This window comes from Oncorhynchus clarkii, chromosome 4 (assembly GCF_045791955.1).
Source record: "Oncorhynchus clarkii lewisi isolate Uvic-CL-2024 chromosome 4, UVic_Ocla_1.0, whole genome shotgun sequence".
NCBI classification, from domain to species: domain Eukaryota; kingdom Metazoa; phylum Chordata; class Actinopteri; order Salmoniformes; family Salmonidae; genus Oncorhynchus; species Oncorhynchus clarkii.
The window spans coordinates 48,830,525-48,846,527 of record NC_092150.1 but is presented as its reverse complement, the minus strand read 5'-3'; the positions used below and the strand labels follow the sequence as shown (position 1 = coordinate 48,846,527).

The 16,003-nt window shown below is 41.4% G+C and overlaps 1 protein-coding gene across 2 annotated transcripts in view; it reads right to left on the bottom strand.

The window, feature by feature from the left end:
- Nucleotides 1–8,292, bottom strand: part of LOC139406904 (mucolipin TRP cation channel 2) — a 60,086-nt gene extending 51,794 nt beyond the window's left edge. The window contains exons 1-5 of one of the 2 annotated variants that reach the window (XM_071150052.1): nt 8,138–8,292; nt 7,160–7,313; nt 6,503–6,676; nt 5,800–5,953; nt 5,095–5,173 (exon numbers count right to left, since the gene is read on the bottom strand). In XM_071150052.1, the coding sequence (XP_071006153.1) occupies nt 5,095–5,173; nt 5,800–5,953; nt 6,503–6,676; nt 7,160–7,306 (554 nt within the window). In that variant the 5' untranslated portion in view covers nt 7,307–7,313; nt 8,138–8,292. Of the gene's footprint in view, nt 1–5,094; nt 5,174–5,799; nt 5,954–6,502; nt 6,677–7,159; nt 7,314–8,007 lie in introns of both variants that reach the window. The other variant, XM_071150051.1, reaches the window with a different exon arrangement.
- Between the last annotated feature and the right edge of the window lie 7,711 nt (nt 8,293–16,003).

The window sequence follows — 16,003 nt, the reverse complement described above, 5'->3', positions numbered from 1 at the left end:
CAACTCAATCTTTGATCAAAATTCACAAGCAGGGTATTGAATTAAAGCTACACTCGTTGTGAACCTAGCCAGCAAGTCAGATTTTTAAAATGCTTTTCGGCGAAAGCATGAGAAGCTATTATCTGATAGCATGCACCCCCCAAAATGCCAGCTCGACACGTAAACAACAGATTTTGCGGTAGCCGGCGCTACCCAAAACGCAGAAATAAAATATAAAACATTCATTACCTTTGACGAGCTTCTTTCTTGGCACTCCTATATGCCCCATAAACATCACTATTGGGTCTTTTTTTCGTTTAAATCGGTCCATATATACCCAAAATAGCTTTGTATGGGATCTGTGTCATTCAGAAAAAATCATCGTTTTTAAACGCTGCGTAATTTTTTAAAATTAAAAAAGTTGACGATAAACTTTCACAAAACACTTCGAAATCCTTTTGTAATCCAACTTTAGGTATTAGTAAACGTTTATAATCTATCAAAATGATTACAGGGCGATGTCTTTTCAATAGGTCTTCACTTGCAAAAACAATGGCATCTGATATCTCCCTCAACTGCATCCGGGTGAAGACTGGGAAACTGCAGGTCAGACAGAAGGATTTTCCAACAATTAATTCAATTGAAAATTAGGACAATGGCGCCATCGTGCGGAATTTGTATGAATTGCAGGCAGATCGCCATTCAATTCTGTTCTCTTTTAATAACTGGTGGAAGTGACTTATGGAAATTATTTTTAGCTTTCAGAGAGCAGTTTTTCTTGCGTTTTTCAATGAAACACACGATCTGTTATAGTCACAGCCGTGATTTAACCAGTTTTATAAACTTCAGAGTGTTTTCTATCCACACATACTAATCATATGCATATACTATATTCCTGGCATGAGTAGCAGGACGCTGAAAAGTTGCGCGATTTTTAACAGAATTTTCGAAAAAGGAAGGGGTAGAAGTAAGAGGTTTTAACTAGGTAGGCCAGATTAAAACAAGTTCTCATTTACAACTGTGACCTGGCCAAGATAAAGCAAAGCAGTGCGACAAAAACACTGAGTTACACATGGCATCAACAAACGTACAGTCAATAACAATAGAAACATCTGTATACAGTGTGTGCAAATTAAGTAGGAGGTAAGGCAATAAATAGGCTAATAGTGGCGAAGTAATTACAATTAGGCAATTTACATGCTAAATTGATATATGTGCTGATGAGGATGTGCAAGTGGAAATACTGGTGTGCAAAAGAGCAGAAAAACTTTTAAAAATATGGGGATTAGGTAGGTAGTTGGTTGGATGGGCTGTGTACAGCTGCAGCGATCGTTGAGCTGCTCTGACAGCTGAGGCTAAAAGTTAGTGAGGGAGATATAAGTCCCTAGATACAGTGATTTTTGCAATTTGTTCCAGTCATTGACAGCAGAGAACTGGAAGGAAATGCGACCAAAGGTGGTGTTGGCTTTGGGGGTGACCAGTGAAATATACCTGCTGGAGCGTGTGCTACGGGTGAGTGTTGCTATGGCGACCAGTAAGCTGAGATAAGGCGGAGCTTTACCTAGCAAAGACTTAGATGACCTGGAGCCAGTGGGTTTGGCAACAAATATTTAGTGAGGGCCAGCCAACGAGAGCATACAGGTCGCAGTGGTGGGTAGTATATGGGGCTTTGGTGACAAAATGGATGGCACTGTGATAGAGTGTTGGAGGCTATTTTGTAAATGACATCGCCGAAGTCGAGGATCGGTAGGATAGTCAGTTTTACGAGGGTATGTTTGGCAGCATGAGTAAAGGAGGCTTTATTGCAAAATAGGAAGCTGATTCTAGATTTAACATTGGATTGGAGATGCTTAATGTGAGTCTGGAAGGAGAGTTTACAGTCTAGCCAGACACCTAGGTATTTGTAGTTGTCCACATATTCTAAGTCAGATCCGGGCAGCGATCAGTTGAAGAGCATGCATTTCATTTTACTAGTGTTTTACAGTGTCCCAAATTTGGGGTTGGACCTGGTAGGTTCCTTCATAATTTGTTTGAGATTGAGGGTATCTAGCTTAGATTGTAGGACGACCGGGTTATTAATCATATCCCAATTTATGTCACCTAGCAGTTCAAACTCTGACAATAGATGGGGGGCAATCAATTCACATATGGTGTCCAGGGCACAGCTGGGAGCTGAGGGGGGTCTATAACAAACGGCAACAGTGAAGGACCTATTTCTGGAGAGATGGATCTTTAAAAGTAGAAGCTCGAACTGTTTGGGCATAGACCTAGATAGTATGACAGAACTCTGCATGCTCTCTCTACAGTATATTGCAATTCCTCCCCCTTTTACATTTTCAGTCAAGACAAATGCTATTGGGGATGGAAATGTCACAATTTTTTGTGGACTTCCTATGCCAGGATTCAGACGCGGAATATATGACATCTAGAACATCAGTGTTGGCGGAGTGTGCTCAAGCAGTCAATTAAGCAAACTGTTACATTGCCATGCATATTTGAGAAATTGAACGAACTAAACGTAAGACGCAGGGGAAATACAAAAACATTCTACAGATAAGTGACCGAATCACTGGATTCAGAGGAAAGAATTTCATGGCCCCATCCCTTGGGTGTGCATGTTTCTAACAGAAAACAGCATCAGTAAGTGTCTCATACGAGTGGTCTTGTCATTAGAGTGTCCGCCCTGAGATTGGAAGGTTCAATCCCTGGCCGAGTCATACGAAAGTGGGACCTGGTTCGTTGCCGTTTGGCACTCAGCATTGAGATTGATTGAGGGTAAGGCCCTGCGATAGACTAGTGTCCTGTTCAGGGCGTGTACTTGTACATCAAGCTGCCTGATGCTACAGAAACAGGACAAAGGCTTCTGCTCTATGAGCCTTCCGGCTCGCACAATCCAAGGCTTGTGCAAGGCTACTTACAAGTGATGACTGCTCACCTCCAACGCTTGGAAGTTTACTTTGAAAAATACGCAATCCATTTGACTGTGATCCTGGCTCAGTTGACATGCCGTAAGTTAAATCGAACAGCTGATTTTAGCTATCATGTGTCGGATCACTACGGAGGAGTTGTTGTCTTGGTTCCATTCCACTCCCAACCCCTAGCACTTTGAAAGGCTGATCATGGTTCACATCAACACCACCATCCCAGAAACCCTAGACCCACTCCAATTTGCATACCGCCCCAACAGATCCACAGATGACACAATCTCTATTGCACTCCACTGCCATTTCGCATCTTGACAAAAATAACACCTATGTGAGAATGCTATTCATTGACTACAGCTCAGCGTTCAACACCATAGTGCCCTCAAAGCTCATCACTAAGCTAAAGACCTTGGGACTAAACACCTCCCTCCTCAACTGGATCCTGGACTTCCTGACGGGCCACCCCCAGGTGGTAAGGGTAGGTAACAACACACTGGGGCCCCTCAGAGGTGTGCTCAGTCCCTTCCTGTACTCCCTGTTCACTCATGACTGCATTGCCAGTCACAACTCCAACACCATCATTGAGTTTGCCGACGACAACAGTGTTGATCACCGACAGGGATGAGACAGCCTATAGGGAGGAGGTCAGAGACCTGGCCGTGTGGTGCCAGGATAACAACCTCTCCCTCAACTCCAAGACAGTCGTGAAGAGGGCACGACAAAGCCTATTCCCCCTCAGGAGACTGAAAAGATTTCGCGTGGGTCCCCAGAGCCTCAAAAAGTTCTACAGCTGCATCACTGCCTGGTATGGCAACAGTTCGGCCTCTGACCGCAAGGCACTACTGCCCAGTACATCAATTGGGCCAAGCTTCCTGCCATCTTGGACTTGTATACCAGGCAGTGTCAGAGGAATTCCCAAAAAAGTGTCAAAGACTCCAGCCACCCTAGTCATAGAAAGTTCTCTCTGCTACCACACATCAAGCGGTACCGAAGCTCCATGTCTACCCCCAAGCCACAAGACTCCTGAACAGCTAATCAAACAGCTACCCAGAGTACTTGCATTGACCTCCCCCATTGATTTTGTGCACTGCAGCTACTCACTGTTTTTTATCGATGCATAGTCACTTTACCCATACTTACTGTATGTGGGAGACTCCCCAAACATACAGAGAAGGTACTCTGGTCAGATGAAACTAAAATGTAGCTTTTTGGCCATCAAGGAAAACACTATGTCTGGCACAAACCCAACATCTCACATCACCCCAAGAACACCATCCCCACAGTGAATCCAACTGAGAAAATGTGGTATGACTTAAATATTGCTTTACACTTTTGGAACTCATCCAACTTGAAGGAGCTGGAGCAGTTTTGCCTTGAAGAATGGGCAAAAATCCCAGTAGCTAGATGTGCCAAGTTTATAGAGACATACCCCAAGAGACTTGCAGCTGTAATTGCTGCAAAAGACGGCTCTACAAAGTATTGACTTGGGGGCTGAATAGTTATGCACGTTCAAGTTCTGTTTTTTTGTCTGATTTCTGGTTTGTTTCACAATAAAACATATTTTGAGTCTTCAAAGTGGTAAGCATGTTGTGTAAATCAAATGATGCTAAATGCAAATCAATTTATAACATTTTTGACATGCGTTCTTCTGGATTTTTTTGTTTGTTATTCTGTCTCTCACTGTTCAAATAAACCTACCATTAAAATTATAGACTGATAATTTCTTTGTCAGTGGGCAAACATACAAATCAGCAGGGAATCAAATACTTTTTTCCCTCACTGTATTTATATAAAGCATTAACAATTTTGATGACTGCTGCTATTCTAAGGAGTCATGTCTATTCATGGCCTTCTTATTTGCAACGTTATGAAATGTTTTTTTTGTACTGAACTTGCCTACGTGAACCCACTGAGCCATATGAGCCCAGCTCTGCCCATTTCCTGTCTATCTGGAACACTGAGGTATGAACAGTTAGGAATGCCTCCGCAAATGAAAACAAATGGAGGGCAGGGCGACCCCAACCAGTTCCGTGTGCCGTGGCGAGGAGCTTTTCCAATGATCAGGTTTGTGTTCATTAGGCTTAAGAAACACTCACATGTCCAATAAGAAACATGTTTTTTTTGTTTTGCATGGCCTAATGAACACAACCTAGTTGTCTGACCCAGTTGCCACCTGGCTCAGTAACTGTACCTGTAAAATTCCAGATTGAAAAAAGACACATTTTCTGCTTTCCAATGGCTCACGTTTGTTGGATCATGTGTCATACAAACTGCAAAAGATGAAAAGATTGGAACTAATTAAACCATATGTAGTTCAATTGAAGTTGTTCCTTCTCTGAAGGATGACATTATCCTCTGGAGGATGACATCATCCTCTATGAGGAAATAGCAAGCATATTTAAACAGTCTGTTTGATGTTTGAGGTGCGGGTTTGAAGTGCTTTATCTCCATTTATACTTTGGCCACAAATACGAGTACAGGCTGAGTCAACAACATTATTTAGGTATGAGTTAACAGAATGTTAACTTTCAAAAGTAAGATTTTCACTGGACAGTTACTTTAAAACTGCAACATTTTCTCTCAGCCTCATGGCAAAAGTTGTAGAGTAGCAGAAAATTAGCCTTAAAAACAGCAACATATTATCTCATAGAATAGCATTTTAAACTGCAAATGTTTCTCTTCCCCATGGCAAAATGCAAGAAGTTACCCGTTTTATGTTTTTTCAAAATACCCCTTCATATACCCCTGAAAATAGGTATAATAAATCATGTCAAACTATGTAGAATTGCAGGAAATACTCTTTAAAATGTCAATGAAATTGCCGGTGCACCCTCCCCGTCTCCTGTTCATCCTCCCAAATATCTACTACACAATTTCGCCCTTGGAGTCTACTGACCTTTTTCTAACTGAGCATCAATGTCGTAGGCATCGTCCGAGGGTTCCACATTGCCTCTCTTGTAGTACTTCTTACAGATGACCAGAGGTAACAGTTTCCCATTCTCCTCAGCGTAACTGATAGGCCCCACAGAGAGGCGCCCCAAATGGCGGTACTGCAGGGAACAGAACACCATTCAAACACAAGTGCATTCTGCTCATTACCAGCTACTGTATGTAATGCTATGTGTATGAGTCATAACTACTAATGAAATGTTGCACCAGCACCTTAAACAAAAAAGGACAATCAATCAGACTCATAAAACAGTAAAAGGTGGCCTGGCTGGTCTAGCAGTAAGCTCAGAAAATCTGAGCTGCTGCCCTTTGACACAAGCTCTGTTTTTCCCCACTGTCACCCTATATCTCTAAAATAAAATATTTGTTTTAAGAGTGAAATGCTTATGTGTGCAGCATTAGGCTATAACCATGACTCTGCAATATTGATAACCCAGGGGAAAATTGCCTGATGAGTGGCAGAGACCAATTTACTCTGCAAAAATACAGGAATGATGATGAAACCGATGATAGGCAAGGGAGAAAGCGGCAGTAAGAAAGAGATTTGGGTTAGAGTAAAAGAGAAGGACAGTCAGGAGACTTGTTTAGATACTAGATCTGTACTCCTACTCTGAGATGCTTTATTATGAATATGGGCCCTGGAGACTTGCCTGATCCAGCACATAGAACAGACTGTCATAGACGGCTTGTTGGGAGTAAAGAGCTACACTGTAATCTTCCTCATCAACTCCACTATAGTCCTTGAGGAACAGGTTCTTGAAGGTCATAGCATTCTCCTCCTTGTAGGAAACCACAAGCTGGTTGTTCAGTCCAAACAAGATAAGCTTGGTGGGAGAAGAAATACACAATTTAAAGGGATAGTATGATGCAAAACACATCCGTTTTTTGCTCTGGACTGAAAGTGATTTATCATGAAAACTTGATTGCTGACATGCACAATTTTTGGGAATCGTATCAACAATGAAGTGATGAACAAAATACTAAAACTAAAACTAATTTGGGCATTTGCCTTTCATATCACAACCATATCAAATTGTTATGTCACCAAATCAGTGTAAATTCACCTAATGATTTGTGAGAGTAAAAAAAATCCATAAGGGTTGATAGCATTGTTAAGCCTTGGTGCCAGTCTGTTATTTTATGCTCTACCGCCAACTCCTTATGCCATGCCAAACCAATTCCATAAGGAGTTGACAAGACAGCGAGCAGAAACAGACTGACAGCCAGAATAGCTATTCTTAGCAATTACATTCGATAATTCCTAAAAAGAGAGAAACAGTTCTAATGATACACTTCTCAGACTATACCTGTGATGTGATCATGACGATTTTCAGGATCTGCACCCCCAGTTTCCATGGTAACTGGCGTCTGGCCCTGTATTTCTCACATGGGCTCATGAAGTAGTATTTTAGATCATCCCGAAGAATTTCCTCCTTGATTATGCCTTGGCTCATTGTGGAACTAAAAGAAACAACCCAATACTCATTATTATTAGGCTAAATAGGTATTAAATATTATTATAGATACTAAAATGATTGAGAACAACTTGAGGTAAAAACTATCAACTTGAACTCAAATGAATATGATTGAGCTATATGACATCTTTTGGCCAATAAAATTACTTACAGGAATACAAGATAAAACATATAATCTCTTTTGACAAGTTCCTTTAAGTATTTCCCAATAGCCGTGTTGTCCCATTTGAAAAGGGGAAGGACACAGGAGTTCAAATTGAAAGAGAAGTAACAGTTTGAATAGGCAATTTCAGTCAGTTTAGAAAAAAAGGCTATTTTCCACCAGATGTGTTTCCATAAATGCACAAATAAATGTACTACATGTAGCACTCCCTGTACTGAACACCCCTTGTACTGACCAGTGACTGCATTCATGTGGGGAAAAGTCCAAGGTTAACTCACTGCACTGAAAATATTTGTACTAGTGTTGACTAGTATGAAGCTTTCGTTGTGACAATGTGAGGTGTTTTGTAAGTCATTTCAGCATATTGTTTTGGAGTTGTACAGTGTAATTTTACAGCTAAGACATACATTCACTGCACTTAAGTTGAATGACATTTTCTACCAACATCATGTTAGGCTTATTGATTTTGAGAGTTCTTGAATGTCTCAACCCTTATTAAAAGTTAAAAACTACTCACCCAAGCGGCCCAACTGACTCACTCCCGTCATGATACTGGACTAACAATTCCATAATGATAAGATATGATTGATTTGTTAATTATCATATCACAGAGCAGCATAATAGAAGTTACAATGTGTGTCACTCACATGAATCGCTGCTGGTGGACTACACACAGGCATCAGATATCCAATCCAAAGTTGAATTCAGCTTGTTGATACTGTAGTGTAATGTACTGTGATTTGCCAAGAACCTCAACTCCTCCACAGAGTTGAGCGCAGACTAGAGTTAATCACATACCAATGACTGACTCATTGGTGTTGTAAGATTGGCAAATCAGCGAATGGTCATGTGCCATTTCAATCTCAACAAGGAAACAGTCGGTAGTTGTATTTGATTAACATTTTATAAAAAAGTATGGATTTCACCAAACAAAGAAAGGCATGCAGAGGAAAAACATAGATACACGGTAAAGGGTTCAAATAAAGTTACGTTTAAAAAAACAAACACTTGATTGGTGGCACATTTATCCGCAAATGTTCGAAATACAGGACAAAGAGCGTTGATAAGCCAACCTTTAACAGCCAATCATGAAATAAATCATGATTTTGAATGTAACATGAAGAATAATAAAATATTTGAATGTCAAATAATGATTTCCTTTCAGCAGTAGAAACAAATGAGATGATTTGTTGCATTAGGATTTTGAATGTAACACGATCCTGGACTTCCTGACGGCCGCCCCCAGGTGGTAAGAGTAGGCAACACGTCTGCCACGCTGAGCCTTAACACTGGGGCCCCTCAGGGGTGTACCTAGTCCACTCCTGTATGCCGTGTTCACCCACGACTGCCTGGCCAAACACGACTCCAACACCATCATTAAGCTTGCTGGCTACACAGTGGTAGGCCTGATCACCAACAATGATGAGACGGCCTATAGGGAGGAGGTCAGAGAACTGGCAGTGTGGTGCCAGGACAACAACCTCTCCCTCAATGTGAGCAAGACTAAGGAGCTGATCATGGACTACAGGAAAAGGTGGGCCGAACAGGCCCGCATTAACATCGACGTGGCTGTAGTGGAGCGGGTCGAGTGTTAAGTTCCTTGGTGTCCACATCACCAACGAACTGTCATGGTCCAAACAAACCAAGAAAGTCATGAAGAGGGCACAACAAAACCTTTTCCCCCTAAGGAGACTGAAAACTTTTGTCGTGGGCCCCCAGATCCTCAAAACGTTCTACAACTGCACCAGAGAGCATCCTGACCGGTTGCCTGGTATGGCAACTTTTCGGCATCTGACCATAAGGCGCTACAGAGGGTAGTGCGAATGGCCCAGTACATCACTGGTGCCAAGCTTCCTGCCATCCAGGACCTATATAATAGGCTGTATCAGAGGAAAGCTCATTAAATTGTCAGAGACTCCAGTAACCCAAGTTATAGACCGTTTTCTCTACTACCACATGGCAAGAGGTACCAGAGTTCCAAGTCTAGGACCAAGAGTCTCCTCAACAGTTTCTATCCCCAAGCCATAAGACTGCTGAAAAATTAATAAAATCACCACCGGACAATTTACATTGACCTCTGTTGTACATTGCTGCTACTCGCTGTTTATTATCTATGCATAGTCACCCCCACCTACATGTAGAAATTATCTCAAATAACCTGTACACCCGCACATTGACTCGATACCAGTGCCCCCTGTATATAACCTCATTACTGTTATTCTTATTGTGCTACTTTTATAATTACTTTACTTGGTAAATATTTTCTTAACTATAATTATCTATAATTTATCTTATTTATAATTTAGCCCGAACAACTACCTTTCCCTACTGTATTTATTTAGCTCCTTTGCACCATTATTTCTCTCTACTTTGCACATTCTTCCACTCTAAATCAACCATTCCAGTGTTTTACTTGCTATATTGTATTTACTTCGCCACCATGACCTTTTTTTGCCTTTACCTCCCTTATCTCAACTCACTTGCTCACATTGTATATAGACTTATTTTTCTACTGTATTATTGACTGTATGTTTGTTTTACTCCATGTGTAACTCTGTGTTGTTGTATCTGTTGAACTGCTTTGCTTTATCTTGGCCAGGTCACAATTGTAAATGAGAACTTGTTCTCAACTTGCCTACCTGATTAAATAAAGGTGAAATAAATAAACTCTTCTTGAACTGCACTGTTAGTTATGGGCTTGTAATTAAGCATTTCACGGTAAATTCTACACTTGTATTTAGCCCGTGTGACAAATAAATTTAGATTTTATTATTTGTTCTGTCTAATATCTCAAAACACATGGATTTCCTCTCATCCCGTGCCGATAGACAAATTACCTATATATTTTGCTCTGCTTACAATGACAAAAACACTGTCTAGTGCTAGCTACACTGTGCTAGCTACGTTGGCTAAGTCTCTTGTACAGGCAACCCAAAAGTTGCAACATACTGCCCTGAACTGGATGAAGTATTTTGCTCTTCTGATGACTTCTCTAGCATCTGCAAACATTAAGCACAGAGAAATGTAGAAACAAATATTTCCAACATATGAGAAGCCACAGCTTTATATTAGTTAAAACCAATGATGTAGGCCTAGACATGTGAATATGTACAATGCCTTCACAAAGTATTCACAACAACTTGACTTTTTCCACATTGTAGTGTTACAGCCTGAATTTAAAATTGATTAAATTTAGATTGTGTCAATAGCCAACACACAATACCCCATCATGTCAAAATGGAATTATATTAGACATTTGTATAAATGAACTAAAAATGAAAAGCTGAAATGTAGTCAATCCCTTTCTCATGGTAAGCAAAAATAAGTTCAGGAGTAAAAATGTGCCGAACAGGAAACATAATAAGTTGCATGGAGTCACTCTGTGGAAGAATAGTCTTTAACATGTTTTTTTAATGACTACCTCAAACATTAATTACCTGTAAGATCCCTCAGTGGGGCAGTGAATGTAAAACAGATTCAACCACGAAGACCAGGGAGGTTTTCTAAATGCCTCACAAAGGGCATTCATTGGTAGATGACATTGAATATCCATTTCAGCACGGTGAAGTTATTAATTACACTTTGGATGGTATCAAGTCACAAGGTGAGACCCAGATGCAGACACAGGAGGCAGAAGGTTGGAATCTTACAATGTTTAATAATCCAAAGGGGTAGGCAAGAGAATGGTCGTAGACAGGCAAGAAGGTCAAAACCAAATCAGAGGCCAGGAGGTACAGAGTGACAGACAGGCAGGTGGGTCCAGAGTCCAGAAAGAGGCAAGGGTAAAAACCAGGAGGACTACAAAAAGTAGAATAGCAAAAGGGGTAAGGGAAAAGCAAGCTGGTTGACTTGACATACAAGACAAACTGGCACAGAGAGACAGGAAACACAGGGATAAAGACACTGGGGAAAATAAACGACACCTAGAGGGGGTGGAGACAATCACAGGAACAGGTGAAACAGATCAGGGTGTGACAGATAGTGTAATAATACACCCAGTCACTACAAAGATACAGGCGTCTTTCCTAACTCAGTTGCCGGAGAGGAAGGAAATTGCTCAGGGATTTAATGTTTAATGGCTGTGATATGGGAAAACTGTATAGAATAAAAATATTTCAAACTTGCATCCTGGTTACAACAAGGCACTAACGTAATACTGCAACAAATGTGGCAAAGCAATATACTTTGTCCTGAATACAAAGTGTTATGTTTGGGGCAAATCCAATACATTACTGAGTACCAATCTCCATATTTCCAAGTATAGCGGTGGCTGCATCATGTTATGGGTATGCTTGTAATTGTTAACTTGTTACGACTAGACGTTCCGCTAGCTTAACCCCTCGACAACATCCGGTGAAATGACAGAGCGCCAAATTCAAATTACTATAAATATTAAACTTTCATGAAATCACACATGCAATACACCAAAGTAAAGCTACACTTGTTGTTAATCCAGCCAACGTGTCAGATTTCAAAAGGGCTTTACGGCGAAAGCAAACCATGCGATTATCTGAGGATAGCACCCCACCAAACAAACACATGACATTCATATTTTAATCCGCCGGGCGCGACACAAAACGCAGACATCATCTTTTGTTGGCACTCCAATATGTCCCATACACATCACAAATGGTCCTTTTGTTCGATTAATTCCGTCGTTATATCTCCAAAATGTCAATTTATTTGGCACATTTGACCCATAAAAACAGCGGTTCCAACTTGCGCAACATGACTAGAAAATATCTAATAAATTACCTGTAATCTTTGTCCAAACAATTTTAGGTATTTATTAATGTAAATAATCATACAAATTTAAGACAGGATAAACTGCGTTCAATAATGGATAAAAACAAAGTGGAGCGAGCTTTCAGGTCACACGCCTCTAACAAACAGTACACTTCTGTCACTCCCTGAACGTAGAGAGCTTTTCATGTCTCTATTTTGGTTTGGTAGGGTGTGATTTGGTTGGGCATTCTATGTCCTTTTTCTATGTTTTGTATTTCTTTGTTTTGGCCGGGTATGGTTCTCAATCAGGGACAGCTGTCTATCGTTGTCTCTGATTGGGAACCATACTTAGGTAGCTTTTTCCCACAGTGGTTTTGTGGGTGGTTATTTTCTGTTTAGTGTTTGCACCTTTCAGGACAGTTTCGGTTTCATGTATTCTCTTGTTATTTTGTATTAGTGTTCAGTTCAATAAAAAAACATGAACACTTACCACGCTGCACTTTGGTCCAACTACTCTTCCTCATCTGATGACGAAAACCATTACAGAACCACCCACCACAAACGGACCAAGCAGCGTGGTAACAGGGAGCAGAGGGTTCATGACTACTGGACATGGGAGGAGATATTGGACGGACAGGGACCCTGGAGACAGGCTTTTGAATATCGCCGCCCGCAAGAAGAACTGGAGGCAGCGATATGATGAAACGCAGCGCAGCAGGCATGAGAGCCAGCCCCCAAAAATGTTTTGGGGGGAGCATACGGGGAGATTGGCGGAGTCAGGCGAGAGACCTGAACCAAATCACCGTGCTTTCCGGAAGCAGCGTGGTACTGGTCAGGCACCGTGTTATGCAGTGAAGCGCACAGTGTCTCAAGTGCGCGCTCATAGCCCGGAGCGCTACATGCTAGTCCCCCGCAAGTGCTATGCAAGAGTGGCCATCCAGACAGGGCAGATTGTGCTAGCTCAGTGCGTTTGGTCTCCGGTGCGCCGTTTCAGCACAGGGTATCCTGCGCCGGCTCTGCATACTGTGTCTCCGGGGCACTGGGAGGGTTCAGTTTACCCTATGCCTGTGCTTAGCCCGCGCAAACATAAAGATATAACACTGTATTTTTTTGTGAAGAATCAACAACAAGTGGGACACAATCATGAAGTGGAACGACATTTATTGGATATTTCAAACTTTTTTAACAAATCAAAAACTGAAAAATTGGGCGTGCAAAATTATTCAGCCCCTTTACTTTCAGTGCATCAAACTCTCTCCAGAAGTTCAGTGAGGATCTCTGAATGATCCAATGTTGACCTAAATGACTAATGATGATAAATACAATCCACCTGTGTGTAATCAAGTCACCGTATAAATGCACCTGCACTGTGATAGTCTCAGAGGTCCGTTAAAAGCGCAGAGAGCATCATGAAGAACAAGGAACACACCAGGCAGGTCCGAGATACTGTTGTGAAGAAGTTTAAAGCCGGATTTGGATACAAAAAGATTTCCCAAGCTTTAAACATCCCAAGGAGCACTGTGCAAGCCATAATATTGAAATGGAAGGAGTATCAGACCACTGCAAATCTACCAAGACCTGGCCGTCCCTCTAAACTTTCAGCTCATACAAGGAGAAGACTGATCAGAGATGCAGCCAAGAGGCCCATGATCACTCTGGATGAACTGCAGAGATCTACAGCTGAGGTGGGAGACTCTGTCCATAGGACAACAATCAGTCGTATATTGCACAAATCTGGCCTTTATGGAAGAGTGGCAAGAAGAAAGCCATTTCTTAAAGATATCCATAAAAAGTGTTGTTTAAATTTTGCCACAAGCCACCTGGGAGACACACCAAACATGTGGAAGAAGGTGCTCTTGTCAGATGAAAACAAAATTGAACTTTTTGGCAACAATGCAAAACGTTATGTTTGGCGTAAAAGCAACACAGCTCATCACCCTGAACACACCATCCCCACTGTCAAACATGGTGGTGGCAGCATCATGGTTTGGACCTGCTTTTCTTCAGCAGGGACAGGGAAGATGGTTAAAATTGATGGGAAGATGGATGGAGCCAAATACAGGACCATTCTGGAAGAAAACCTGATGGAGTCTGCAAAAGACCTGAGACTGGGACGGAGATTTGTCTTCCAACAAGACAATGATCCAAAACATAAAGCAAAATCTACAATGGAATGGTTCAAAAATCAACATATCCAGGTGTTAGAATGGCCAAGTCTAAGTCCAGACCTGAATCCAATCGAGAATCTGTGGAAAGAACTGAAAACTGTTGTTCACAAATGCTCTCCATCCAACCTCACTGAGCTCGAGCTGTTTTGCAAGGAGGAATGGGAAAAAATTTCAGTCTCTCGATGTGCAAAACTGATAGAGACATACCCCAAGCGACTTACAGCTGTAATCGCAGCAAAAGGTGGCGCTACAAAGTATTAACTTAAGGGGGCTGAATAATTTTGCACGCCCAATTTTTCAGTTTTTGATTTGTTAAAAAAGTTTGAAATATCCAATAAATGTCGTTCCACTTCATGATTGTGTCCCACTTGTTGTTGATTCTTCACAAAAAAATACAGTTTTATATCTTTATGTTTGAAGCCTGAAATGTGGCAAAAGGTCGCAAAGTTCAAGGGGGCCGAATACTTTCGCAAGGCACTGTAAGTGGGCCGAGCCAGAGGTGGAGCGGGGTCTACGTCCCTCACCAGAGCCGCCACCGCGGAGAAATGCCCACCCAGACCCTCCCCTATAGGTTTAGGTTTTGCGGCCGGAGTCCGTACCTTTTTATGTCACTATTTTGGTTTGGTCAGGTTGTGATTTGGGTGGGCATTCTATGTCCTTTTTCTATGTTTTGTATTTCTTTGCTTTGGCCGGGTATGGTTCTCAAACAGGGACAGCTGTAGACATACTTAGGTAGATTTTTCCCACAAGGGTTTTGTGGGTGGTTATATTCTGTTTAGTGTTTGCACCTTTCAGGACTGTTTCGGTTTCATGTATTCTCTTGTTATTTTGTATTAGTGTTCAGTTCAATAAAAAAACATGAAAATATACCACGCTGCACTTTGGTCCGACCACTCTTCCCCATCCGATGACGAAAACCATTACAACTTCACGGGACCTTCATTCTGAAATTCCTTAGTTCTTAATTTCTCAAAGGGAAAACATCAACCAATTTCTAAAGACTGTTGACATCCATTGGAAGTGATAGGAACTTCAAGCAAGTGCCACAGAAATCTAGATTCCCATAGAAATCTCATTGAAAAGAGAGTGACCTCAATTTTTTTGCCTGGATGGATTTTTCTCAAGTTTTCGCCTGCCATATCAGTTATGTTATACTCAGACATTATTCAAACAGTTTAGAAACTTTAGTGTTAGCTTCTGGGTCTGAGTAGCTGGCAGTTTACTTTGGGCCCGCGAGCATCATCCAGATGTGAAAATACTGCCCTCTAGCTGAAAGAGGTTGTTAAGGACTGGGGAGTTTTTCCAGGGTAACAAATAAATGGAATGGGGCACGGGAAAAATCCTAGTGAACAACCTGGTTGTCGGCTTTCCATCAGACACTGGGAGATGAAGTCACCTTTTACCAGGACAATAATCGAAAACAAGGCTAAATACACTCGAGTTGCATACCAAGATGACATTGAATGTTCCTGTGTGGCCTCGTTACAGTTTTGACTTAAATTGGCTTAAATCTATGGCACGACTTGAACATGACCGACCAACTTGAGATTTAAGAATTTCAAAAACAATATATTGTGCAAATATTGTACAATCCAGGTGTGCAAAGCTTTTAGAGACTTA